The sequence below is a fragment of the Eurytemora carolleeae genome, unplaced genomic scaffold (genome assembly GCF_000591075.1).
Source record: "Eurytemora carolleeae unplaced genomic scaffold, Eaff_2.0 scaffold1164, whole genome shotgun sequence".
NCBI classification, from domain to species: Eukaryota; Metazoa; Arthropoda; class Copepoda; order Calanoida; family Temoridae; genus Eurytemora; species Eurytemora carolleeae.
The window spans coordinates 53,851-78,034 of NW_019397060.1; the positions used below are offsets into that span (position 1 = coordinate 53,851).

The following is a 24,184-nucleotide window of genomic DNA, read 5'->3' on the forward strand; positions in this document are numbered from 1 at the left end:
TCAATTTTCAAGTGTTATGTTAATTGGATCTGACTGCTTCTATTGGTCAGTTTGATGTAATGAATTTTAGAAATGGGGCTGACGCAGATTGTTATTATGTCTTGCAAATTTTAAAATACTTGATTAGTTTTTATGTGAAAAACATGAGTGGGAAGAAAAGCTTTTTTTAGATTAATTTAATTTCGGGTTTCTATTGTTATTATTATTATTATTATTATTATCTTTATAATTTGTGATAATTATTGCTAAAAGTATGCAGCAATTTTTTTTTAAATCTTTTGATAAAAAAATGTTCAAATTGAATTGTAAAATATCCTATTTGAGCCGAGATCGGAAATTTTGTTTGTATATTGTTACATCTGTAAAGCTTGATCTTTTATCCAATTTGGGCACAAAGATCAATGCTTGATCTTATATATCCAATTTGGGCACATGGATCAATTCTTGATTTTATATCCAATGTGGGCACATGGATCAATACTTGATCTTATTTATCCAATTTGGGCACATGGATCAATTCTTGATTTTATATCTAATTTGGGCACATGGATCAATACTTGATCTTGTATCCAATTTGGGCACATGGATCAATTATTATTATTATTATTATTATTATATCCAATTTGGGCACATGGATCAATGCTTGATCTTATATCCAATGCGGGCACATGGATGAATGCTTGATCTTATATCTAATTTGGGCACATGGATCAATGCTTGATCTTATATCCAATTTGGGCACATGGATCAATGCTTGATCTTATATCCAATGTGGGCACATAGACAATGCTTGATCTTATATCCAATGTGGGCACATGGATCAATGCTTGATCTTATATCTCATTTGGGCACATGGATCAATGTTTGATCTTACATCCAATTTGGGCACATGGATCAATACTTGATCTTATATCCAATTTGGGCACATGGATCAATGCTTGATCTTATATCCAATTTGGGCACATGGATCAATGCTTGATCTTATATCCAATTTGGGCACATGGATCAATGCTTGATCTTATATCTAATTTGGGCACATGGATCAGTGCTTGATCTTATATCCAATTTGGGCACATGGATCAATACTTGATCCCTCAATTAAAGTAGATCTGTAGATCTGAAATCTGCATAAACTAGAGATCAATACTTGATCCCAAGATGTCAACACAAAAGTTCTGATTTCTGGAAAAAAAAGTAAATTGGATAATGTTTGAAAAATAAAATTTATATTGATTTTAAATGTGTAATTATTAATACATATGTCTCTTTTTTTCTAAGATGAGATATTAGATAACATGTGATTTTTGTTTGTTTTTAATGTATTTTTATGATTGACAATGTTATTGTTTCTATAATTTTTTTCAGAAATATTTTAACCTAAAATGATAAATCTACGAGATTTCAATTTTGTAGATTTACTGGATTCTGGATCCAGCCAGATAGAACCTGATATTCAATTTAATGTAATGGATAAGAATGAAATTTTACTAGGGAAGTCCAGACAACATAATGTTGACCAAAAATAAAATAACAAATTCATAAATAGTTTTTATTTGAAGTTTTTTGTTGTAAATGTCTTGATTTTTGACTAAACCTTTAACAGGCTGTTTTTTTGCTCTAGCACTCCAATATTGTACACCCCTTGAAAACATCTTACTGTTTGTCAAAAACAAAAATTTAAATTTTTTTTACATTTATCTGACCTTTTTTGCTATATTTTAAACCTTACTGGCTTTAAACATTAATAATCTATTACTGCATACATTTACTTTTAAGATCTACTTCTATATATAGATTCAGACCACCCCCCCCCCCCCAGCCTTTGTAAGGTTTAAGTGAACACATTTCTAAAATCTGGTTAGATTTGGAATTAGCTTGTTATTTTTTCCTTCTAAATATTTATTTTTATTTGGGTTTAAATTATTATCGTAACATTAATGTCTGACGACTGTTAGGATCTGTAAATGCTCACAAATACCTTCTGTCTCTGCTCTCCCCAATCTTCAATCAGAAACTATCAACCCACAAGGACAGTAGTCTTCAAACGATAGAGATAAAAGGATTCTCTTTGGAATCTGTGAATACTATGATAAAACTTCTCTATTCTGGAGATAGAACCTTGATGAGTAAGTTGAGTAGTCTAGAGTCCTTGTTCCAGCTTGTTCTCCTGGGGGATGAGTATGAGTTGAGAGGATGTAGGACCATGATACAGGAGAGGGTTGAACAAGTTGACATCTCTGACTACAACGATGTGTTCCAAGTACTGAAGAAGTATGAGGATAGGTTTACTGTTGAATGTGTTTGGAATATATTGTACAAGAGAACTGTTTCCGTTCTTCAAAGCTCATGTCATTCAGAGAATGATGTTCTTGCATTAATTAGGGTGATTAAGAATTTTATTTATTATTTATTGTAATGTTTTTATTTTGAAAAATGTACTCTCTCTTTTGAGATCTTAAGTGAGAAACTGTTGTAACTTAGTTTTTTGTTTTTTTTTGCAAGAAGACCACAGAGCAAGTAAACAGATTTCTGATTTACATTTTTATAGCATTAATATTTTTTAAACTGTTTAGAACTGTGTTATCATTTTGATTTTAAAAATTAATATTTTAGACTAATATTGAATCCAATGATGAAGTCTTAAAGTGGATTAAAACTAAGATCATTGCAAACCTCAAGTTCCACATGCAGCTGAGACTATGGAGGAATCACAAGACTCCCAGCAAGCATGAAGCTGTAAACATGTTAGATCAAGAAGAAAGTAAAGCTGATCAAGAAGAAAAAAAAGCTTATCAAGAAGAAAGCAAAGCTTATCAAGAAGGAAGCAAAGCTGATCAGGAAGGAAGCAAAACTGATCAAGTAGGTAGTAAAACTGATCCAGGAGCACTGTGCCCGAATTGCAAAGGAATTGGAGGATGTCTTGACGGTCAGACTGTTGTCTATGCATTTAAAGGTTACATACACTTTTATATCCTATCATGAACTATAACTCGTCTATTCTTTCATCGTGCTGTGGGCTAATTACTTTTTGCTCTTTTTTTTTCTTTGGGAGTAGGGTAAATAAAGAATAACCTTTCTGGTTGATATTAAATATAAATAAAAAATTCTTATCAATGGTTTTGAAGGCATATTTGAAAACAAATTGATTTCAACAAAAATTGAAAACTCCACATATAATATTTTAGGAACTTGTGTGAAAGCTGTGTCTGGTTTTCAACCTGTAAAACATTCTATTGAATATCAAGAATATCAAGGATACATACATAAGAGAAAATATTCTAAGCTTTCCAAACACCAGACAGGAGATGTTCAGGCATTTTATGCTGATATTGACCGCGTTTTTCTTATAGTTAGTTGGGATTTGAATCCCCAGGAAGAGCAGGTGTACTTTGGGAGGCAGGGCATACCTCCAGAGGTTGTGTACTGTTGCCATCTTACAGACGAGACTTCTTTAGTCAAAATACCCCGACCCCATCCTATTTTAGCTCGATCAAAATTTGAATTTACTGGTTTGGAACAAACCCCTGACTTTGGTTTGCCCAGTCTGTCAACCTTTAGTACTAATGAAAAGTTAGTGTTTGGTACTACATCAACACATCCCCTAGATGAGTTTACTGCAGTCAAAACAATTTTTGATGGAACTACAGCAAAAGCTGTCTTCGGTGGTACTGCATCTAAACCTAGTTTTAATGCTCAAGTAAATAAATCTTTTTTTGATGGCTCTGCAATTAATCATGAGCCATTTTTAGAATCTACTGCAACTGTCTTTGGTTCATATGCAGTAAGTTCTGGTGGAAAAACTGGTTCTTTTGGTGTTGAGTCTCTTGGAACCAATGATAGTATAGATCTGTTTAGTCCAAAGCCTGGTGTTTATTCTTTCAGTAGTCCTGTCATCATTGGATCTGCTGGAAGTACTGGATCTAGTCTATTGGCCGACACCGAATTCTCATTTAGTTCCCCTTCAGTTCTAGTTTCTTCTCCAACCACCCCTTTCTTCCGTTCAAACCCCTTTTTTAACAAATCTGGTTTTGTGCCTGTTACTAATCCATTCAGTTCAAAACATGTAACGCCCTCACTGGTTACATGCGAGCTAGATGCTTTTTGTGACATCTTAGCCTCTGAAGAACCTGCTACTCCTAACATATCAACCTCTAAAGTATCTGCTACTTCTAACAGCTCTGCATCTAAAGCACCTGCTACTTTTATCAGCTCTGCATCTAAAGTATCTGCTACTTCTAACAGCTCTGCATCTAAAGCACCTGCTACTCTTATCAGCCCTGCATCTAAAGCACCTGCTACTTCTAACAGCTCTGCATCTAAAGTACCTGCTACTCCTATCAGCTCTGCATCTAAAGTACCTGCTACTCCTAACAGCTCTGCATCTAAAGTACCTGCTACTCCTAACAGCTCTGCATCTAAAGTACCTGCTACTCCTAACAGCCCTGCATCTAAAGCACCTGCTACTCCTAACAGCTCTGCATCTAAAGTACCTGATACTCCAAGCAGCTCTGCATCTAAAGTACCTGCTACTTCTAACAGCTCTGCATCTAAAGTACCTGCTACTCCTAACAGCTCTGCATCTAAAGTACCTGCTACTCCTAACAGCTCTGCATCTAAAGCACCTGCTACTCCTAACAGCTCTGCATCTAAAGTACCTGCTACTCCAAGCAGCTCTGCTTCTAAAGTACCTGCTACTTCTAACAGCTCTGCATCTAAAGTACCTGCTACTCCTAACAGCCCTGCATCTAAAGCACCTGCTACTTCTAACAGCTCTGCATCTAAAGTACCTGCTACTTCTAACAGCTCTGCATCTAAAGTACCTGCTACTCCTACAGCCCTGCATCTAAAGCACCTGCTACTTCTAACAGCTCTGCATCTAAAGTACCTGCTACTCCTATCAGCTCTGCATCTAAAGTACCTGCTACTTCTGACATCTCTGCTCATAAAGTACGCACTACTTTTAAAAGCTCTAAAGTACCTGCTACTCCTAATAGCTCTGCCTATAGAGTAACCATTACTCCAAATAGCTCTGCATCTAAAGTAACTACTACTCCTAGCAGCTCTGCATCTAAAGTATCTGCTACTCATAACAGCTCTACCTATAGAGTATCCACTACTTCTAACAGCTCTGCATCTAAAGTAACCACTCCACCTAGCAACTCTGCATCTGAAGTAACCGCTACTCCTAACAGCTCTGCATCTGAAGTACCTGCTACTTCTAACAGCTCTGCCCCTGGTATAGTATCGAACAGTTTTAACGCTTCAGGATTGGTAGGTTTCACTGACGACACAGCAAGGTTGCATCCAGTTGCATCCCAGTCCGCAATCAAATTCTGTAGTCCAGGAAGTGCAAGAAATTCTTGATTTTGTGTCCCATTTTCTTAAAGAACCTAAACAAACTGAAGTGTTACAGTAAGTTGCGGAATTTCTAAAATATACCCGGTGATTCTAAACAGCTATCAAGAGAGATAGTTTTAAATTTCTTACGCAGCCAATAGACCCAACAGGAAAATGAATAAACCTGACCTAACCCCAGTGAAGTTCAATGTCTACACAGTATTTGATTCTTTAAACAGGGAAAAAATGAGTTGAAGATTCATAACACTCCTAAAGAAATTGATTCTTTGCCACAAACTAAAATGTTCAAATCCTTATATCTTTGCGAATTGATGATGTAAACCTTTGATATTTCAAACTTGGATTATTTGATCTTACAGAAACCATAGTTTGAAATATCTCAGGTCCACGACATTGGGTTGTAAAGATATAAGGATTAGAAATTCAGAGTTTGTGGCAAAGACTCAATTCCTTTGTATGTAAATTAATCAGTATTTTAGTGTGACACAAATACTTTAAAAAATGTAATTTTTTTAATAATTGCCAGTTAAAAGTTGTCGATAATATGTCAATCAATTTTTTTATGAGCACTTAATTTGAATTTCAACTTAGTCTCAGTTTTTTTAAATAAACAAAATGAGTTATTATATTTTTATGTGCAAAATTTATCATTAATCATTCATCAAAATTAAAATGGCACAATTGAAATTTTGATATTTTAAACTATCAATGAGTGTCAAAGAAGATGTATTTGTGTTTAAATTTATATTTTAAGTTAATGAATAATATTTTTATTTAATCCTTAAATATGTGCTTATCTGTCTTTGTATAAAGATAGATAATATTGGAAGAAAGAGAGATAAGGTTATAGTAAAACAATCTTGTTTTGATGCTTATATTAATCTAATACTGAAACTTATAACACCACATGTGATCAGTAACATTATGATTTACATTAAAAATTCATATTTTTATTGTATTTAAATAAAGTTATAACTTCATATTTCAGATATATATTGATCTAAAATGAAAAATCTACGAGATTTCAATTTCATAGATTTACTGGATTCTGGGTCCTGTCAGATTGAGCCTGACATACAGTTTAATGTAATGGATAAGGATGGAACTTTTCTAGGGAAGTCGGACAATACCCAGATATTAAAATTATTCTTTTTAAGGCAGAAAATCACAGACGCCTCAGTCATTTATACCAAGTCAAAATTTTGAATGGTTCCACATTAAATTGGCTGTGCAATTCTTTAAATAGCCTTGAAAATTATGTCAATCGTCTCTTTTTGTTTTTCAGTGAAGTTTATTATAATATATCCACCCTCCCCCCCCCCCTTCTGATTTATTTTGAACTAACTTTTCATATCTGTTAATCCCAGTGGCGCATCTAACACTTTCGTGAGGGAGGGGGGAGAAAATTATTTTGTCTTTCAAATTTTATCTTTCAAAATAGAAGTATGTTTTTAAGGGTTTGAAGTCAAAAAAAAGGAAATTTTCAGTTGTTGCATGCAGCTTTGGCTGTGTTTAATTCAATTAGTTTTATTCTTGTGTTTTCAACAAATTTATACTTCCAAAACCTGCAAAATGAACGATATGAGTCAATTCGTTGAATGTGTATGTAAAGCACAAAAGAAAAGTTGTTAAGTAACCTTAATTACAGAATAGAATTAATTACAAGAAATAATCATTTATATATTCTGAAAAAAAAACATCAAAATACATATAACCCATGAATAGTCGCAAGTGTCCAGATGCATAATTTTAATCATCTACATCTTTTTCTCTGGAGTTATTGAATTTATGATTGATCATTCTAACCAATTTTCATAATCCTATTTCATTTTCAAATTTATGAAAGTTCAGTCAATGAGGATAACCCCTATCAGTTATGAAATATGATACCAGAATGTCCAGTAATCCTTTGAATCTGAAGTTACCTGTTGTGCACACCGAAATACAAAGAAACTTTTTTAGTGCAAGAGTTATCAATATATGGAATGATATTCCAAATGAAATCAAAAGTGCTGGAAACCTGAACATTTTCAAAAACAACCTTGATAACTGGCTGAATTCCTGATCAGCCAATGAATTCGGAAAAGAGATGTTTTAAATTATCACACCTGTGATATGTAAACATAAACACACCAATTAAACCAATGATAATCAGAATTGTCTTTAGATTTGGAACTGAGTTTTTGCCAGAAGCTCAAATAATCTAATCCCTAACTCTTTGCACCGAGTAGTGTAAACCTTTGATATTTCAAACTTAGATTATTTTACCAAAAGAATTCAAAGATTCAAATCTACGCCATTGGGTTGCAAAGATAAAGGAATAGACATATCAGAGTGTGTGGCAAAAAATCTGGAAAAACCATCTTGTGCACATCTAGTTAGAAGTTATATCCCAGTAACNTATACCCATCTGTCATATAGCAAGGATTCAGGATTCAAACATTAAAATTAGAAATAAATCTGTCATTATTGTTAAATGTTTAATTGGTTAATTTAGCATTTTTAATGAGAATCACAAGTTGTTGGTTTCAACAGTTCCTGCACCTAATGTGGAGCTGGTGATTGTCCAAATCCTATCAAGAATTGGTGCAAATGTTTTCCTTTTTTAAATTTCCAAATAGTTAATATATTTTGTTCTGGTGACTCTAGGATCTGTAAAAGCTCACCAATTCCTTCTATCTCTGATTTCCCCAATCTTCCGCCAGAAACTATCAACCCACGAGGACAGCAGTCTTCAAACGATAGAGATAAAAGGATTCTCCCTGGAATCTGTGAATACTATGATAAAACTTCTCTACTCTGGAGATAGAACCTTGATGAGTAAGTTGAGTAGTCTAGAGTCCTTGTTCCAGCTTGTTCTCCTAGGGGAGGAGTATGAGTTGAGAGGATGTAGGACCATGATACAGGAGAGGGTTCAACAAGTTAATATCTCCAACTACTACGATGTGTTCCAAGTACTGAAGAAGTATGAGGATAAGTTTACTGTTGAATGTGTTTGGAGTATATTGTACAAGAGAACTGTTTCCGTTCTTCAGCGTTCATGTCGTTCTGAGAAGGATGTTCTGGCTTTAGTTGAGGTATTCTAGATATATAGATTATTGCAGTAGCGATCATTCTTATTAATGGAGATATCATTAATTCAAATATTTCGGCATTTTTCCTTTAAACAAATAGTACTATTCATTGCATTACATATTAGGTTGCTTCTCTATTCCTTTCTGGGGAAATTCATTGAAAATGTATTTTTTCAGTGTAGTTTCCAACTTTTCTTTATTTTATATCCCTTTTTGAACAAACTAACTTATCAATATCAAACATTATGTTAATGTAGTTTCAACATCAGTAAAAAGCATTAATGTTCTTATACTTCAGACTAATATTGATTCTGATGCTGAAATCTTCAAGTGGATTAAGACTAAGATCATCGCAAACCTCAAGTTCAATTGCAGCCAAAACATGGTAGCCAGTAACGGACTCAAAATTGTTTTACAAAACAGTCACTTTGATCATTTATTTGCCTAAAATTCCATGAAACTAGAAGTAAATTATGTATAAATTCTAATATATTTTGATGTTTTAAAGCCGTCTTTCTGAATTCCCCCCTGTTTATTTGTAGAATTTTATGCATTTTGATGGTTTTATTGTCTTTAAATTTCTCTAGCTATAGTTTGTTATTAATATTAAGAAAATTCAAAATACTATAAATAAAATAATGTTCCATTTTTAGTTAAGAAATGAACGGCTACCTGATAAAAAATATTTAATAGTTTTAACTAATTGGCTCAAAGTCAGGACATACCTAGCTTAATTCAAGTTTTGGAGTAACCTTCTAGTCTTATACTTATACTTATTTTGCTCCTTTATAATTTACTAGAAATTCAAGTCGCTTGGCGCCCTTCTTTATAGGCTTCTTCTATTTAAATTGTGAACATGTTCTATTTGTTTACATTTTAAAACAAAGAAGAAAAAATGTTGCCGATTTTATATAAAAAATTCGCGGATTTTCAAGAATTTAAATTTTTTTACGAAATTAAAAACCTTTAAAACACATTTTTTAAAATTTTTATCATTCATAAACCTTCCTGTGGTCACGTGATGTCCCACAAAAATTTGGGCCCTGTCAGTTCAGCTGTTTTGACGTTTATTGGATACAAACAAACAAACAGACAGACAAGCTAAATTTATATATAGAAGTATCAATAATTGTCGGTATCTACTGATTAAAATAACACAAATAAAATAAATCTTTTGTAGACTACTTGCAAAGACTAAGTCAAACAAACTTATCTGGAAATATAAAGAATACCTTCAGTAAAATTGTGATTTTTTCGCTCATTTTTAATCTGAATTTTAGATATAATTAGTGAAAACTTTATATTTCAGAAATCTTTGGATCTAAAATGAAAAATCTACGAAATTTTAACTTTGTAGATTTGCTGGATTTTGGATCCACCCAGATTGAGCCTGACATACAGTTTAATGTAATGGATGAAAATGGAATTTTGTTAGGGAAGTCAGATTTTATGTGTTATCAATTTTCACATAAAAACGTAAATGTTCACAATTTATGCTCAGCGGAAGGTTTATAGGACGCCAAGTGTGAATTGGCAATTCTTAAAATGTCAATTGAAATTACACTGACGGTCCCTCTAATGTTTCAGAAAGCCTCTTTCCAAAATAACCTCCCCCCCCCCTTTTTTGAATTGATTTGAACTGATCCTTTGGCCCTTTATACCACCTTATTTAAATCAACTTTTAGTTCATTAGACAACGTTTGGTAATTAGACATGTAGAATTTGTTTGAAAATTTGTCATTATTGTTCAAGTCTTATAAACAGTTTTTTCCAACCTTTCAACAGTTCCCATACCCTTAATGCAGAACTGGGGGCTGTATAAATCCTTTGAACATTTAGTGCAAAAATATTTCTTTTTTCATTTTCATATAGTTTAAATTTTATTTATTTCAACAGTTCGTTTTTAAAATTCCCATAAAGATGATATTTAATTTCTGACGACTGTTAGGATCTGTAAAAGCTCACAAATTCCTTCTATCTCTGATTTCCCCAATCTTCAATCAGAAACCATCAACCCATGAGGACAAAAGCCTTGAAACCATAGGGATAAAAGGATTCTCCTTGGAATCTGTGAATACTATGATAAAACTTCTCTACTCTGGAGATAGAACCTTGATGAGTAAGTTGAGTAGTTTAGAGTCCTTGTTCCAGCTTGTTCTCCTGGGGGATGAGTATGAGTTGAGAGGATGTATGACCATGATACAGGAGAGGGTTGAACAAGTTGACATCTCTGACTACAGCGATGTGTTCCAAGTACTGAAGAAGTATGAGGATAGGTTTACTGTTGAATGTGTTTGGAATATATTGTACAAGAGAACTGTTTTCTCACTTCAGAGGTTATGTCGTTCTGAGAAGGATGTTCTGGCTTTAATTGAGGTATATTAAAAATCTTTTTTGATTTTTTAGACTTCCTTATAAAGTATTTTATTTAATAAATGTTTGAATATTTTAGAATAATCTTGATTCCAACGCAGAAGTCTTGAATTGGGTAAAAACTAAGATCATAGCAATCCTCAACTTCAAGATACAACTGAGTCCGCGCAATAGCAAGTATGGAATTGCATACATATCAGATGAAGAAGAGAAGGATGAGAACATGACTAATCAAGAAGGTAGCAAAGCTGATCAAGAAGAAAGTAAAGCCGATCTAGAAAAAAACCAAGCTGTTCAAGAAAAAAGCAATGCTGATAATCAAGAAGAAAAACATTCTGATCAAGAAAGACACAATGCTGATCAAGAAAGAGGCAATTCTGATCTGGAAAGAGGCAATTCTGATCAAGAAAGAGGCAATTCTGATCAAGAAAGAGGCAGAACTAATAAAACTTTTGTAGAGTATTCAAAGGCACTGTGCCCAAACTGCAGAGGAATTGGAGGATGTCTAGACAGTCAAACTGTTATTTATGCATTTACAGGTCTTATTATTTTTGAAAACCAATTTGGGATGATTTACCTTGGAGCAAATCAATTGATATGTTGTGATTTGATTTGGTTTGGTTTAATTTGATTTGGTATGGTTTTATTTGGTTTGGTTTGATTTTATTTGGTATGGTTTGATTTAATTTGATTTGGTTTGGTTTGGTTTGATTTGGTTTGATTTGGTTTGATTTGATTTGATTTGAAAATCATTTATTTGTTACCCTGTAAATCGATATTTGTAATTATAGGTATAGGTATAGGTATAGGTATAGGTAAGATAAGTTTTCATGTTACAAGGGTTTCTCATATAGTTCCTGATAAGTTTTCATGTTACAGGGGTTCCTGATATAGTTCCTGATAAGTTTTCATGTTACAAGTGTTTCTGATATAGTTCCTGATAAGTTTTTATGTTACAAGGGTTCCTGATATAGTTCCTGATTAGTTTTTATGTTACAAGGGGTTACTGATATATTTCCTGATTAGTTTATATGTTATAGGGGTTCCTGATAAAGTTACATCAACTCTGCAGGAAGGAACAACTAAACAAACTTTGGGTAGGTTAACAAGTTGGATTTTGAAAATAAATTAAAGAATTTAATACTTTCTTACACAATTTAAATACACTAAAGGGACTGTAATGTGAATTTCAAATGGCCCTCCATGTAAAGACTGCTATGTCCATTAATTTTTATTCAGTTGTAGTTTCTCATCGAAAGTTAATTGCACATTTCATGGTTATAAGAAACAATGGGATACTTTTTGAGTCAGAAAAACAAAGTTATCTTTCAAATTTTTGATCAGATTAAGTGTTCAAGGGTACCACCGCAGTAAATCAGGTATTACCATCTTTGAGTGAAGGGTCACTTGAAATTACACTAACGGTCCCTTTAAAATGGGAAGAAATGAACATAAGCTATGAATAATTTTGAATGTACTGGACTAATTAAATCCATTCAAATTCATTTAACATTCATAAAAACTCAATTACGTTTTTTATATCTAAAAAGAGGCAAAAGTTTTAAAACTTGGTAAGTAGTAAGTATCAAAGTCTCTCCATGTTAAGATGGCAATGCCTGATTCACACAGGTACCTTGATCAATAATGTGGAAGATACCTGACTTAAGGTTTTTATTTCTGCACTTTTCTCCATTGTTTCTTATATGCAAGAATTGCGCAAGTCAAACAAGAGAAATCACAAATCAAAATAAATGGTTTAGAAAAACTTAAACGAAGTTCTTATTTATATCTGATCATACAAAGATTTTAAGCCGGATATTGCCATCTTTGAATAAAGGATCAATTGAAGTTATGCCTACATTTGTTGGTTTTTATTTTAAAATGATTTCTAATTAAGAACTTATTCCTAGGTTATGATAGTTTAGCATCTGGATCTCATAGGCTTGCATATAATACCAGCATGAACTGTATCACTCTCATGAAGGTACAGTATGATAATCAATAAGAAAAAAGACTTTGCTGCAGAGGAAATTCAAACATAAAAGCTTTTATTTGTAGAAGCTAAACTCAAGAGAGAGTCATTTTTTGCAAGTAAGGAATGCGAACGCGCAGCTTGCTTGGACACTTCTCACGCTAAAGTTTCCAGTTTCTTCCGGAGCAATCTGGATCTGTAAATAACATGGGGAACTTTTCTTGAAACGGTTAGAAATTTCATGGCGTAACCTTTCTTAACTGATGATGATTTTTCTGTTTGGAATTGATCAAGAACAATGTTTAGCATGTCACACCCATGCTCGGTATAGCATCAGGAGGTAGATTTATTCTTTATTTGATTTAAAAGGGTTCTGCTCTTAAACTCAACAATTTTTAATGGTTTTTTATTCTTAACAGCTTTAGAAAAGGTTTTAGAAAATATTTAAGTTGATCTTGAAAAAAGGGAAACTCTGGCTGGATATATTTCTGTGCATGCGCTTTTGATTTTGTGATTATATATATCTATCCAAGGAGAAGAGGCGAAGTGAACTGTACATGTGCTGTTGTTACATGTAAACTGACTTTGAGATTTTGTTTATATCTTTGAGCTGTACAAAAACTTTAATGTATTTCCTTAATTAAAAAGAATTAAAAAGAGTTAAAGAATAACTTGTTAGCATTTTAAGAAAACTGATTTTAGGAGTACGAAAACGAAAGATGGGAAGACTACACTGGTAGATTGAAGAGATCTTTTTCTATTGGAAAAACTGTTAGAAGCTCTTTTGGAACTCAATCTTTCGGAAACACTTTAAGTAGTCCGTTTGGTGCAAAGCCTGCTGAGACAACTGGTAGAAGTCCTTTTGTATCTGTCAATATTGCTGCCGATAGCAAACCTGCTCTAAGCACTACAAGTCCATTTGGGTCAGTGCTTACTGGAACTACTGGTAGAAGTCTATTCAAAAGTAAACCTGTTGAAAGCACTAAAAGTATATTTGGGTCCGGGCCTGCTGGAACTACTGGTAGAATTATTTTTGATAGCAAACCTGTTGAAAGCACTAAAGGTATGTTTGGGTCAGGGCCTGCTGGAACTACTGGTAGAAGTATTTTTGATAGCAAACCTGTTGAAAGCACTAAAAGTATATTTGGGTCAGAGCCTGCTGGAACTACTGGTAGTGGGATTTTTGATAGCAAACCTGTTGAAAGCACTAAAAGTATATTTGGGTCAGTGCTTGCTGGAACTACAGGTAGTGGGATTTTTGATAGCAAACCTGTTGAAAGCACTAAAAGTATATTTGAGTCAGAGCCTGCTGGAACTACTGGTAGTGGGATTTTTGATAGCAAACCTGTTAAAAGCACTAAAAGTATGTTTGGGTCAGTGCTTGCTGGAACTACAGCTAGCGGGATTTTTGATAGCAAACCTGTTGAGAGCGCTAAAAGTATATTTGGGTCAAAGTCTGCTGGAACTACAGGTAGCGGGATTTTTGATAGCAAACCTGTTGAAAGCACTAAAAGTATATTTGGGTCAACGTCTGCTGGAACTACAGGTAGCGGGATTTTTGATAGCAAACCTGTTGAAAGCACTAAAATTATACTTGGGTCAGAGCCTGCTAGAACTACTGGTAGTGGGATTTTTGGTCTTTCATCAGAAGAAGCCTCTTACAACAGGTTAGATGCTAAGCCTGCTGGCACTGTCAATAGTCTTGTTATCTCCCCTTCTGACCTCCTGCCTTTAACCTCCTCTGAGCACAGTCCCATCATCACCATCTTGGAGTCTGATAGCTCCACTCCTCCCTCTTATAAATTTCCTCTTCTTCCAGAAACAATTAATCCTGCTGACAGCATTAGAAGTACTTTTGGACCTACTGGAATTAATGGTAGTAGTACTTTCCAATTTTATGGAACAAAACCTGTTAAAGCTACTGGAAGTAGCTTTTGTAGTCCTGTCTGTGTTCAATCTGTTGGAAGCTCCGAAAGTCCTATTGGTTCAAAACAACAAATCCTTCCATTGGTCAAGGGTGAAATAGTTGCAACTGCATCTGTGGCAACTTTGTCTGATCAGTACTTGCAACCAATTGCAAAGGCTATTCGATTATCAGCTGATGCAACACCATTGGGCACAACCATCTCTAGAGCTTCTTTGTCACTATTTCCTTCTGCTGTCACAAACTCCTTTGGGGCAACCTCTTCAGCAACTTTAGGTGGAGGCCCATCAACAACCTCTGGTACAATCTCTCCTGGCAACTCTGGTGCAACATCTCGTTATACCTTTGGTGCAACCCCTTCAGCAACTTTAGGTGGAAGTCCATCAACAACCTCTGGTACAATCTCTCCTGGCAACTCTAGTGCAACCCCTGGTTATATCTTTGGTGCAACCCTTTCAGCAACTTTAGATGAAAGTCCATCAACAACCTCTGGTACAATCTCTCCTGGCAACTCTAGCGCAAGCCCTTGTTATACCTTTGGTGCAACCCTTTCAGCAACTTTAGGTGGAAGTCCATCAACAACCTCCAGTACAATATCTCCTTGCAACTCTAGTGCAACCCCTCGCTATGCCTTTGGTGCAACCCCTTCAACAACTTTAGGTGGAAGTTTATCAACAACCTCTGGTACAATCCCTCCTTCAACCCATAGTGCAAGCCTTCATTATACCTTCTGTTCAACTTCAAATTTTATTCCTATTTCTACTTCAAACAACCCCACCTTGTGTGCAAATACTTTTAAGGACCCTGCCTCTAATGTAACTGATATTACAAACGCCTCTGCCTTTAATGTAAGTGACATTCCAAACGCCCCTGCCTCTAATGTAACTGATGCTCCAAATGACTCTACCGCTTCTGTAATTGATACTCAAAACGCCTCTGCCTCTGATGTATCTGATACTCCAAATGGCTGTGCCTCTAATGTAACTTATACTCACAACGCCTCTAGTGTAACTGTTACTCAAAACGCCTCTGCCTCTAATGTAAGCGATACCCAAAACAACTCTGCCTCTAAAGTATCTCATACTCCAAGCGGCTCTACCTCTAATGAAACTGATATTCCAAACGCCTCTAATGTGACTGAAACTCAAAACGCCTCTGCCTCTCATGTATCTGAAACTCCACATGCCTCTGCCTCTAATGTAACCGATAATCCTAACAATTCTGCCATTAATGTAACCAATAATCCTAACAGTTATGACTCTAATGTAACCGATAATCCTAACAACTGTGTCTCTGATGTAACCAATAATCCTAACAATTGTGCCTCAATGTAACCAGTACTCCCAACTCTGCCACTGAAGTCGTTGAGTAGCACAAATGTAGCCTGTCTGCCTTCCTTAAATTCTGTAGTCCAGGAAGTGCCTAAAGTTCTTGACATGAATTCCAAACCTTTTGAAGGATTTTTATCTAAAAAATCTGGAAAACCCCCTGAATTACCCCAAGTACGCGGAACACCTGAAGTACAGTAAAAACCAAAAGTTCATTCTACTCCAAAAGTGCCTGGACACATTAAAGTTTTTTAAGGGGATACCTGCTGTTGCAAGATAGGTATCTGGAAAGACTAAAGGCTGTTATTGAACAGAGCCATGAGTTTTAAAAAACCTAAGCAAACCCAAAGTGAGATCATGACACACATGTCAAAGCTTCAAACCTTTTTAAAATTTCACCAGATATGGTTATCAGGATTAGCATATTATTATTAGTCTTCACTGCAGGACATGTAAAGAATAAGATATATCTTGAATATTTTTATGCATGTACTAGTATTTCACAGTGTGGTTCTTATATTCTTTATAACTATAATGCTATATATATATTTTTTGTTGATTTACCCAGAAAACATTTTTACCGACTTCATGTGCCGATGGCGAAGGTGGCGGGTAAATAATTCTGGACTTTATTTGTTCGCCATCGGTTTGTGGGAGACTAAATGTTTGCAGGGTTAGTTCGATGTAGTTTAGTAAGTGATTCTTAGATATCCTAAAACCAACAGAGGGTAATTCTCTTTTTTAATGAACGAGAACAAGTATTTCGTTTCGTATTAAAATTTAGAAGAACCCAAAAAAGGGAGATAAGTAATAACTTGTAGATATTTTGTGATATAAAGGGCATTTTTTCTCAATCACAGATAGTATTTGTGGTAATCCATTTAAATTTGAAAATTCCTAGTCTTGGGATTTCTGTTGAATTCCAAGACAAGAGAGAGGGAGCCTTTCCTTGCCGACTACGCGTTACTCCTTTGGGCTTCTGTCTCAAGGTTATTGTGAACGAAATACTTAAAAATCTTGAAAAGACGACATCTATAAGTGTCCTTTTTGTTATTTTAATTGAACTGTAGCGTGAAACTTAAAACTAAAATTCTCGCATGTTTTTCGAACGAATTGAATTGTATGTCTAATAAAAGTAAAATAAATTTTCATATTTATTTTGTCGTTAAAATGATATTCAACAGTACGGTAACAAAGCCGAAACTAATATAGCTTTTAAGGACTAGTGGCTTCTTGAAGGATGGGCAGTGTTTTTAAGAAGTGTTTTCAGTAGTTGATTGTGTAAGATCCAGAGTCAAGATTCACTCCTAGAAAAATAATATTACATATGTACTTTAAAATGTTAATTTTCAAAATGCAAAAATAACTTCATCGAGTTTTTTTTAACCCGATTGGAAACCCAGCCTGAAAACAAATCATTCTCTATTAAAGTCAACCCAACCAACTATGGTACCCCCAAATCTACCAATACAAATTTGAGGCAAATCGGTCTACGATTTCATGAGTTACGATCGGACATACAAACTATTACTATAATATTTGTGAGCTTTATAAAAAATTTATGTATATTTGTTCCTCGAATTTTTGTACAAGATGTTTAAAATTGTTTTGTTAAACCTGTAACATATGGATCAGGGAAGCTTCTGAAAGTTTCTTGTGCAGCTGCTGCAGCAGCAGGTTGGAAGGCGTTGAATCCTCGGCTGCTTTCAGATCTACAATTTAAGATGTTTTTGGGATCTTTTCAGATTTTAAATTTGAAGTATAAGAGTTTTAGAAATACCTTCTTATCTGAGGATACTATGTTTCTAAAATTGGGCGATAGATACGGCAGTTTCAGAAATATGATTTTAAATGTAAACTCAGTTAAAAAATTAGATTTTTAGTTTTTTTACATCATTGAATTACGATTTTCATGATATTATGCTGGTTTCCTGCTAGAACAGGTTGATCAAAGGTACAAAGTTACAAACCTGACAGATGCTCTAGAAGCTGGCTGCTGCCTTTGTTGCAGCTGCTGAAGCTGAACTAAAGCAGCTCTTTGCTGCTCCCAAACCTTTAATCCCTCCTGGCGAGCTCTCAGTTGCTCCTCGCGAGACAGCTCCTGGTTATCTTCATTTTGCTGCTCTTCTTGGAACTGCTGCTCCTGGACTTGGCTGCTATTTATAGCATCAGTCCTAAATTTTTAATAATAATTACAAAAGTTTGTGTCTAAATTATAAACTAGTAAAATAGTAATATTAAAAAAATACTCTTTAAAGAAACTATAAACGCTTTTTTTAATATCTAAAGTAACATTCCATTTAAAAAGAGAGACATACACGCTTTACAACTGCAACCCTTGAAACCTTTATCCGATCAATAATGTGGATGATATTAAAGTTTCCAAGCTTAAAAAGAGTTTTTTGACGATTTCCTCCATATGACTTTTTTTAGACCAAGAAATACGCAAATCACTTTTGTGGAGAAAACCCGTTGTTAAATTACGTTTACAGTCCCTTTAGTTTGTGACATTATTGTCTCTTAAACAATACTTCTAAATCAGAAATTATTGTTTGACTCCAACCCTAATAAGACAAATTTATTATACAGGGTGTCCCGATAAACATGGGAATTCAGTGACGAATTCGATATCGTCTTTGTTATGAAGTTTACGGACAAGCTTACTCTGTTTGTGTACTGTAATTTTCTTGTTTTACAAAGTACAACCGCAGTCAAAACATAATCAAACAAATTGTGAACATAGCAGACGAAATTCTTACAGATTACAGCTTTCTCAGTAGGTATCACTATACTAAATCAAAGAATTATTTAAAAAGACGATATCGAATTCATCACTGAATTCCCATGTTTATTGGGACACCCTGTAGTAAATGCATTTTAACGCTCTATGGAATTGTAACCATGCATTTTAAATCTTTTTATTAACTTTGGTTGGATATTTTAACCGCATATTGAGAGGGGGTTGGTTTGCCAAAAATAATGTGAAAATATTTTTACAGATTGTTCAAAATTACATTTATTTGACTAAAATGGCAATGATTGCTAAGGCTATAGGGATTCGTAACTTTTTAAAAAATCGTTAGATTTTTTTTTAACGATGAAAATCAGAAACGAAAAACAGCACCAACAAATTAATTTCAATTATGTATCTTAAAAAAATGTTTTTCGATAAAAGGTATTTCTAGAAATTTTATAACAATCTATGTGGATTATAAATATGGAATGGAAACAATATTTTAAAAATGAAATTATTAAAATAATCAGACAGTTTTTTGACATGTTGTCTTTTTCTCCAACCTTGTGTTCAAGTATTAAAGCAGAATTGCTTGAAGGCCTAAATATGCCTCAGTAATTTATTGAACAAGATCTAGTTTATAATTTCAGGAATGTGTTTTAACGGGTTGTACAGGCTTAGAGGAGGGTAAAGGGTTATAGTAGGCAGCAAATAGTTATTAGTCATATATCCACAGAATCCAGAAATTCAAATGAATTGTTCACAAATATAAGCAAGGGAGCAAGGAACCATTATTAGAAAGAAGATTTTCATTTCATCCATGTTATATATCATTTAAATAATGTCACTTGATAACTAGTAATATTCAAAAAAGATGACTGTTAAGTTAAAAAAAAAGACTGAATATCTTCTGTACAGCTTTTTTCTAACGTTTATCTTCTGAGTCGTGGTGTACGGTGGTAGGCGATTTTACCAATAACAAAAGACGACTTTTATTTCAATTTTAACAAGCTTTTTTCGAGTTTAATTGACAGCTTCTCATTGTTTTATTGTTTTTGTGTATCCACTGTTTAAAAGTTTGATATAAATCAAAATTTAAATCGAAAGTCGTCTTTATTATATTGAAGTAATTATAATAAAAAGGCGACACAAATTTGAAATTGGGGAAATTTTCCTCAGCTGATTTTAAACATGTCACTAAAAATACAAAAGTACTATTTTATCAAGTCCAAAATGTTCTGCAATTTTACAAATTATTTCAGATTAAATGTTGTCAATACTTTACCTCTGTGCAAAGGGGAGGGGGGCGTAAGACATGAATTTAGATTTGTTTTTAAGATTTTTTAAAATTCTTTTGTTAAGAATTCTAATGCCAAGAATGACCAGGGGCGTTGTGCCCTTTATCTATCTATCTATCAATTTATCTATCTATCTATCCCTCTATTTCTTTTATTTATCTATCTATCCATTCTTCAGCCAAGCTTGACCAATCCTGATTCCCAAGTTCAGACATATTAAACACCGTTTACGGCACTTTTAACCACAAAAAAGGGTTGTTAATAGAAATACTGAAACCAAACCAGACGAAATTATATTCAATTTTAAAAATTTCACATTTTAAGTATTAAATATACATTTTTTTGACCCAAGGTGTACCAATAAACATGGAAATTAACATGTCCCAATAAACATGGAAATTAACATGACCCAATAAACATGGAAAATAACATGCACAATAAACATGGAAATTCACATTTCCCAATAAACATGGAAATTAACATTTCCCAATAAACATGGAAAATAACATGTCCTAATAAACATTGAAATTTCGTTACAACGTAAAACCGTCTGCGAATAAACACTTTTAGTCCTTTTAAGCGCCTTTTACGGGGTTTTTAACCACAAAAAAGGTTTGTTGAAAGAAATACTGAAACATAAATTGTGAACAATACAAAATTATACTCAATTTTTGTGAGTTAATCACAAAAAAGGTTTGTTTATTGAAATACTGAAGAAACATAATATGCAGTGTGAATAAGACAAAGTTATTTTCAATTTTATCTAACTGTCAGAATGTATGAAAGGTACGCAATAAAGACAAAAACATACATTTTTATAACCCCAGGTGTAAACATGATAATTTAGAAATAGTCTGCAATGCATCTTAAAACGATTAATACTTGAGTACTCCAATACCTCAGAATTGATGTCAATGTTCAGAATTTTGTTTTGATTATTTTTAATTTCTTTTAATTTCTTGTGGATTTTATGTGGCTAAGACAAAAATCGAAATTTTAGAAGTTAACACGTTTTTAAGAGGGAAAAATGAAGATATATTTCCCCTGGTCTCTTGGTTCCTCGGGTAAAGCTATAAAGAGTACTCCTGTGAATCTGGAAATGTCGTGTTATATTTTAAATAAATAGCTTCTAGATATTACTTCCTAAATGCATTATTACATTTCACAGCGCTATGAATGATTTATCATATTGAACCTGATCTGAAAATTGATATTTCAAATTTGGATGTTTAAAAACTAGCTGCAGGTGTGCTTCACAGAACCATAAACTTTACACGTGCACACTGAGTCCTTACCTTATTCTCTTACGGAGAACTGCCCGCCTACCGTTGATTACCTAATTTAAGCAAATTTTAGAAGTTTGGTTTGGTTTCAATTAATTTAGATTAAACTGAAAAAAAACTTTTTTTGTAATTTAAAAGATTGGGTTAAATGAATAATTCTCAATAGTAAAACCGCAAAAATTAGCATTTTTCATATGAGCATTAATTTAGCACAAGACCTGTATATTTTTTTGTCGTAGGTAACATTTTAGCTATAGAGGGGGGGGGGGGTCAAATGGAATTTGAATTGTTATTTACGTTCACAATTCACAATAAACTATTGTTTTTAAATATTTTTCCCATGGTATTTTAAAAATGCTTTAGGTGGGAGGGAAATAGAGGGGAGGGTGGGAGGAGGGAGGAAAATTATAGAGGGGAGGGACTGTCATAATTCCAACATCATTATTAACCTTGAAGCAAGCTGGAGGGGGGGGGGTAACTTGTTATAATTTGTAGCTATTATCCTGACCAGGAGCCTTGTAAAACTTGTACATAATCATACATTAAGACAAAAAATTATTGTTTTTATTAAAAATGTATTTGAGGATTTTTAACCCCTGAAAGTTAAGATTGCAAAAAGTATTGCATACTGGTAATCTGTGCAAGATTTGGTTGCTAAATACTAGGAGGGTATAGGAACAGGTATTTGCAAAAAATATCAGGGTCAGGGGGGGTTCTTAGATTAAAAAGGCCTATATATAGACGTAATCTTAAGTAAATCACAATTGACAAAGGGCCTGCCTGTCCGATTCACAACGGAATCCTCGGAAGCTTTGTCAGATTAAGATCATGCATAAGATATTCACAATTATCTCTATAAACATTTTTGTGAATCGAGCTAAAGGTTACGTGAAATTAAAAAGTTAATTTTTTCTAACATTTTTATAATTCAAATATTTTTCTTTTAAATTTGCTTTCCTTAACGTCTGTATCGTCGGTTCTGATTTCATTCGGCCGGAAGTTGTTAAATCGGCTGGCCGGAAGATCGGTTCTTGGCCGGGCAACTGGTGCGCGTACAGGGGTGGGTTGTTCAACTAGATTGCTGAGCTCACTGTCCTGGGGAGCGTGCTTTACTCCGTCAATAACGGGAACAAAACCAAGCTCTGAAATTATAATCATTTCAAAAGAAATTTTAAAAGGTATTAAGTTAACGATGAAGAAACAAGTAAAAGTTCCATTTTTGAAGAAAAAAATGGTTTTCATTGTTTTCAGAAGAATTTTTATATTATTTTATCGGATTTTTTCAAAAGTTCTTACCATTCAAAAATCTGGATTCGATTTTGTAAGTTCCATCCGCGGACTGAAATAAAAATTTAAAAATTAGTTTTAAAGGGACAGTAAGCGTCATTTCTAGTGACCTTTCATCCCCTTTTTCCACAATTGTACCCTTTAAACCTTTGACTGATCAAAGGAAAAAAATTGGACAAATTTTTAAAAAAATTACTATTTTTTATGTTTTTTTCTGTTAACCTGGTATCCGTAGGTGTATGTACCATCTGTGTTATGTTCATCAATATATCTAAAGACATGTTTTATAAAGGGGTAATCTACGATTTTTCTATTTCTTAAAGGGTCAATATCAACGATTTCACTGTTAAGTTAAAGGTATAATGTACCATTGTTCTTCTATTTGATTAAAGGGCAAATATAGGATTTTAAAAAAAGTTAAATGAGTTATTTTGTTCAACTGCCTAAATACTTTTATTTCCGATAGAGGCCATTTAAATAAATCATTTTTCTGTAGTAATTATTCGAACAAAGGGCAAAACTGTTGAATAGGAAAGCGATTAGCTTGAACTAAGCGGCTAAGGTGGAACAGTCCAATTGGAAATAAAGGAGTGAAGTCTTTTCAACAAATCCCTATAACTTTGTAACCTTATGGTTCACAACTTTGTTATTTCTAACCAAGATTATTTGATTTATTAACTGTTTGAAATATCTAAGGTCTGAATTTGGTTTGAAAAGTTTGATGCAAAGTCGTAATTACTAGTTACGCAGAAACGCATCAAATATGACGTCTTTTGCGAAGTTGATTTGATTTTATGATACAATTTTAAATATCCAAAAGAATTGAGTCTGTGGCAGAAACTAAAATTTTCTAATCCCTAAATCTGTTCAAGCCTGATGATATAAACCTTTCATATTTGAAACTTAGTTTTTTGATCTAATAGAATCAAAAAAATATCTGTCCTAAGGTCTATGACATTGGGATGAAAATCCGCGTTTTGGCAATTTGGAATATTTTTGAATTAGAGAATATGATTAAACTTACTTTAGAATAGGAATAGGGGTTGTTGATACCGTTGGTTGAATATCATTTGAAAACAAACTGAAACCAGGGAACGTCCTAAAATTAACAAAAACAAATCTATATATAAATTTGGCTTGTCTGTCTGTTTGGTTGTTTGTCTGTCTGTTTGTTTGTATCCAATAAACGTCAAAACGGCTGAACCGATCGGGCCCAAATTTTGTGTGGGACATCTAGGGACCCCAGGGAAGGTTTATGAATGATTGAAATTTTAAATTATGAATGATCAAAATTTCAAATATTTGTCTCCATCAAAATTCGATCGTCATTAAATGTTTGAAAATTTTGAAAATCCGCGAAATTTTTTGTGAAAATCGGCGAATTATTTTTGTTTTGTTTTACGATGTACAGAAAGAGAACATGTTCACAATTAATTTAGAAGATGGGCGCGAAGCGCCCTATAAGGCTAGTATTATTATACTATACAAACGAGGAGACTTTAATAAAGACCTATAATGACGATATGAACTTATGAACTCATGAACTTATGAAC

General features: G+C 33.6%; 4 protein-coding genes across 4 annotated transcripts; 3 read left to right on the forward strand and 1 right to left on the reverse strand.

The window, feature by feature from the left end:
- The first annotated feature begins 61 nt into the window (after positions 1–61).
- LOC111711495 (uncharacterized) lies at positions 62–5,112 on the forward strand. Its single transcript, XM_023485869.1, has 4 exons — positions 62–1,491; positions 1,956–2,383; positions 2,614–2,953; positions 3,186–5,112. Exons 1-4 carry the CDS (start codon positions 1,383–1,385, stop codon positions 5,009–5,011), a joined length of 2,703 nt encoding a protein of 900 aa, XP_023341637.1. The 5' UTR covers positions 62–1,382; the 3' UTR covers positions 5,012–5,112.
- Positions 5,113–6,350: 1,238 nt separating this feature from the next.
- LOC111711497 (uncharacterized) lies at positions 6,351–8,970 on the forward strand. The gene is made up of 3 exons (XM_023485872.1): positions 6,351–6,472; positions 8,008–8,435; positions 8,731–8,970. The coding sequence occupies exons 1-3, from the start codon at positions 6,364–6,366 to the stop codon at positions 8,878–8,880; spliced, it is 687 nt and encodes a 228-aa protein (XP_023341640.1). The 5' UTR covers positions 6,351–6,363; the 3' UTR covers positions 8,881–8,970.
- A 511-nt stretch (positions 8,971–9,481) lies between these two features.
- LOC111711498 (mucin-5AC) lies at positions 9,482–17,185 on the forward strand. The gene is made up of 6 exons (XM_023485873.1): positions 9,482–9,867; positions 10,381–10,808; positions 10,885–11,344; positions 11,846–11,902; positions 12,716–12,789; positions 13,480–17,185. The coding sequence occupies exons 1-6, from the start codon at positions 9,759–9,761 to the stop codon at positions 16,033–16,035; spliced, it is 3,684 nt and encodes a 1,227-aa protein (XP_023341641.1). The 5' UTR covers positions 9,482–9,758; the 3' UTR covers positions 16,036–17,185.
- LOC111711500 (uncharacterized) lies at positions 17,171–22,535 on the reverse strand. The gene is made up of 5 exons (XM_023485874.1): positions 22,302–22,535; positions 21,357–21,397; positions 18,000–18,203; positions 17,647–17,741; positions 17,171–17,336 (listed from the first exon to the last, which is right to left on the reverse strand). Exons 1-5 carry the CDS (start codon positions 22,500–22,502, stop codon positions 17,296–17,298), a joined length of 582 nt encoding a protein of 193 aa, XP_023341642.1. The 5' UTR covers positions 22,503–22,535; the 3' UTR covers positions 17,171–17,295.
- Between the last annotated feature and the right edge of the window lie 1,649 nt (positions 22,536–24,184).

Coding starts and splice junctions, on each gene's coding strand:
- LOC111711498 (XM_023485873.1), top strand. CDS start 9,759: ATGAAAAATCTACGAAATTTTAACTTTGTAGATTTGCTGGATTTTGGA. Junction 11,903..12,715: donor AACAACTAAACAAACTTTGG/GTAGGTTAACAA, acceptor ACTTATTCCTAG/GTTATGATAGTTTAGCATCT. Junction 12,790..13,479: donor ACTGTATCACTCTCATGAAG/GTACAGTATGAT, acceptor AACTGATTTTAG/GAGTACGAAAACGAAAGATG.
- LOC111711495 (XM_023485869.1), top strand. CDS start 1,383: ATGATAAATCTACGAGATTTCAATTTTGTAGATTTACTGGATTCTGGA. Junction 1,492..1,955: donor TAAGAATGAAATTTTACTAG/GGAAGTCCAGAC, acceptor GACGACTGTTAG/GATCTGTAAATGCTCACAAA. Junction 2,954..3,185: donor TGTTGTCTATGCATTTAAAG/GTTACATACACT, acceptor ATAATATTTTAG/GAACTTGTGTGAAAGCTGTG.
- LOC111711500 (XM_023485874.1), bottom strand. CDS start 22,502: ATGATTATAATTTCAGAGCTTGGTTTTGTTCCCGTTATTGACGGAGTA. Junction 21,398..22,301: donor CCGACGATACAGACGTTAAG/GAAAGCAAATTT, acceptor TGCTTAAATTAG/GTAATCAACGGTAGGCGGGC. Junction 17,742..17,999: donor GCTTCTAGAGCATCTGTCAG/GTTTGTAACTTT, acceptor CTTAAATTGTAG/ATCTGAAAGCAGCCGAGGAT.
- LOC111711497 (XM_023485872.1), top strand. CDS start 6,364: ATGAAAAATCTACGAGATTTCAATTTCATAGATTTACTGGATTCTGGG. Junction 6,473..8,007: donor TAAGGATGGAACTTTTCTAG/GGAAGTCGGACA, acceptor TGGTGACTCTAG/GATCTGTAAAAGCTCACCAA. Junction 8,436..8,730: donor ATGTTCTGGCTTTAGTTGAG/GTATTCTAGATA, acceptor CTTATACTTCAG/ACTAATATTGATTCTGATGC.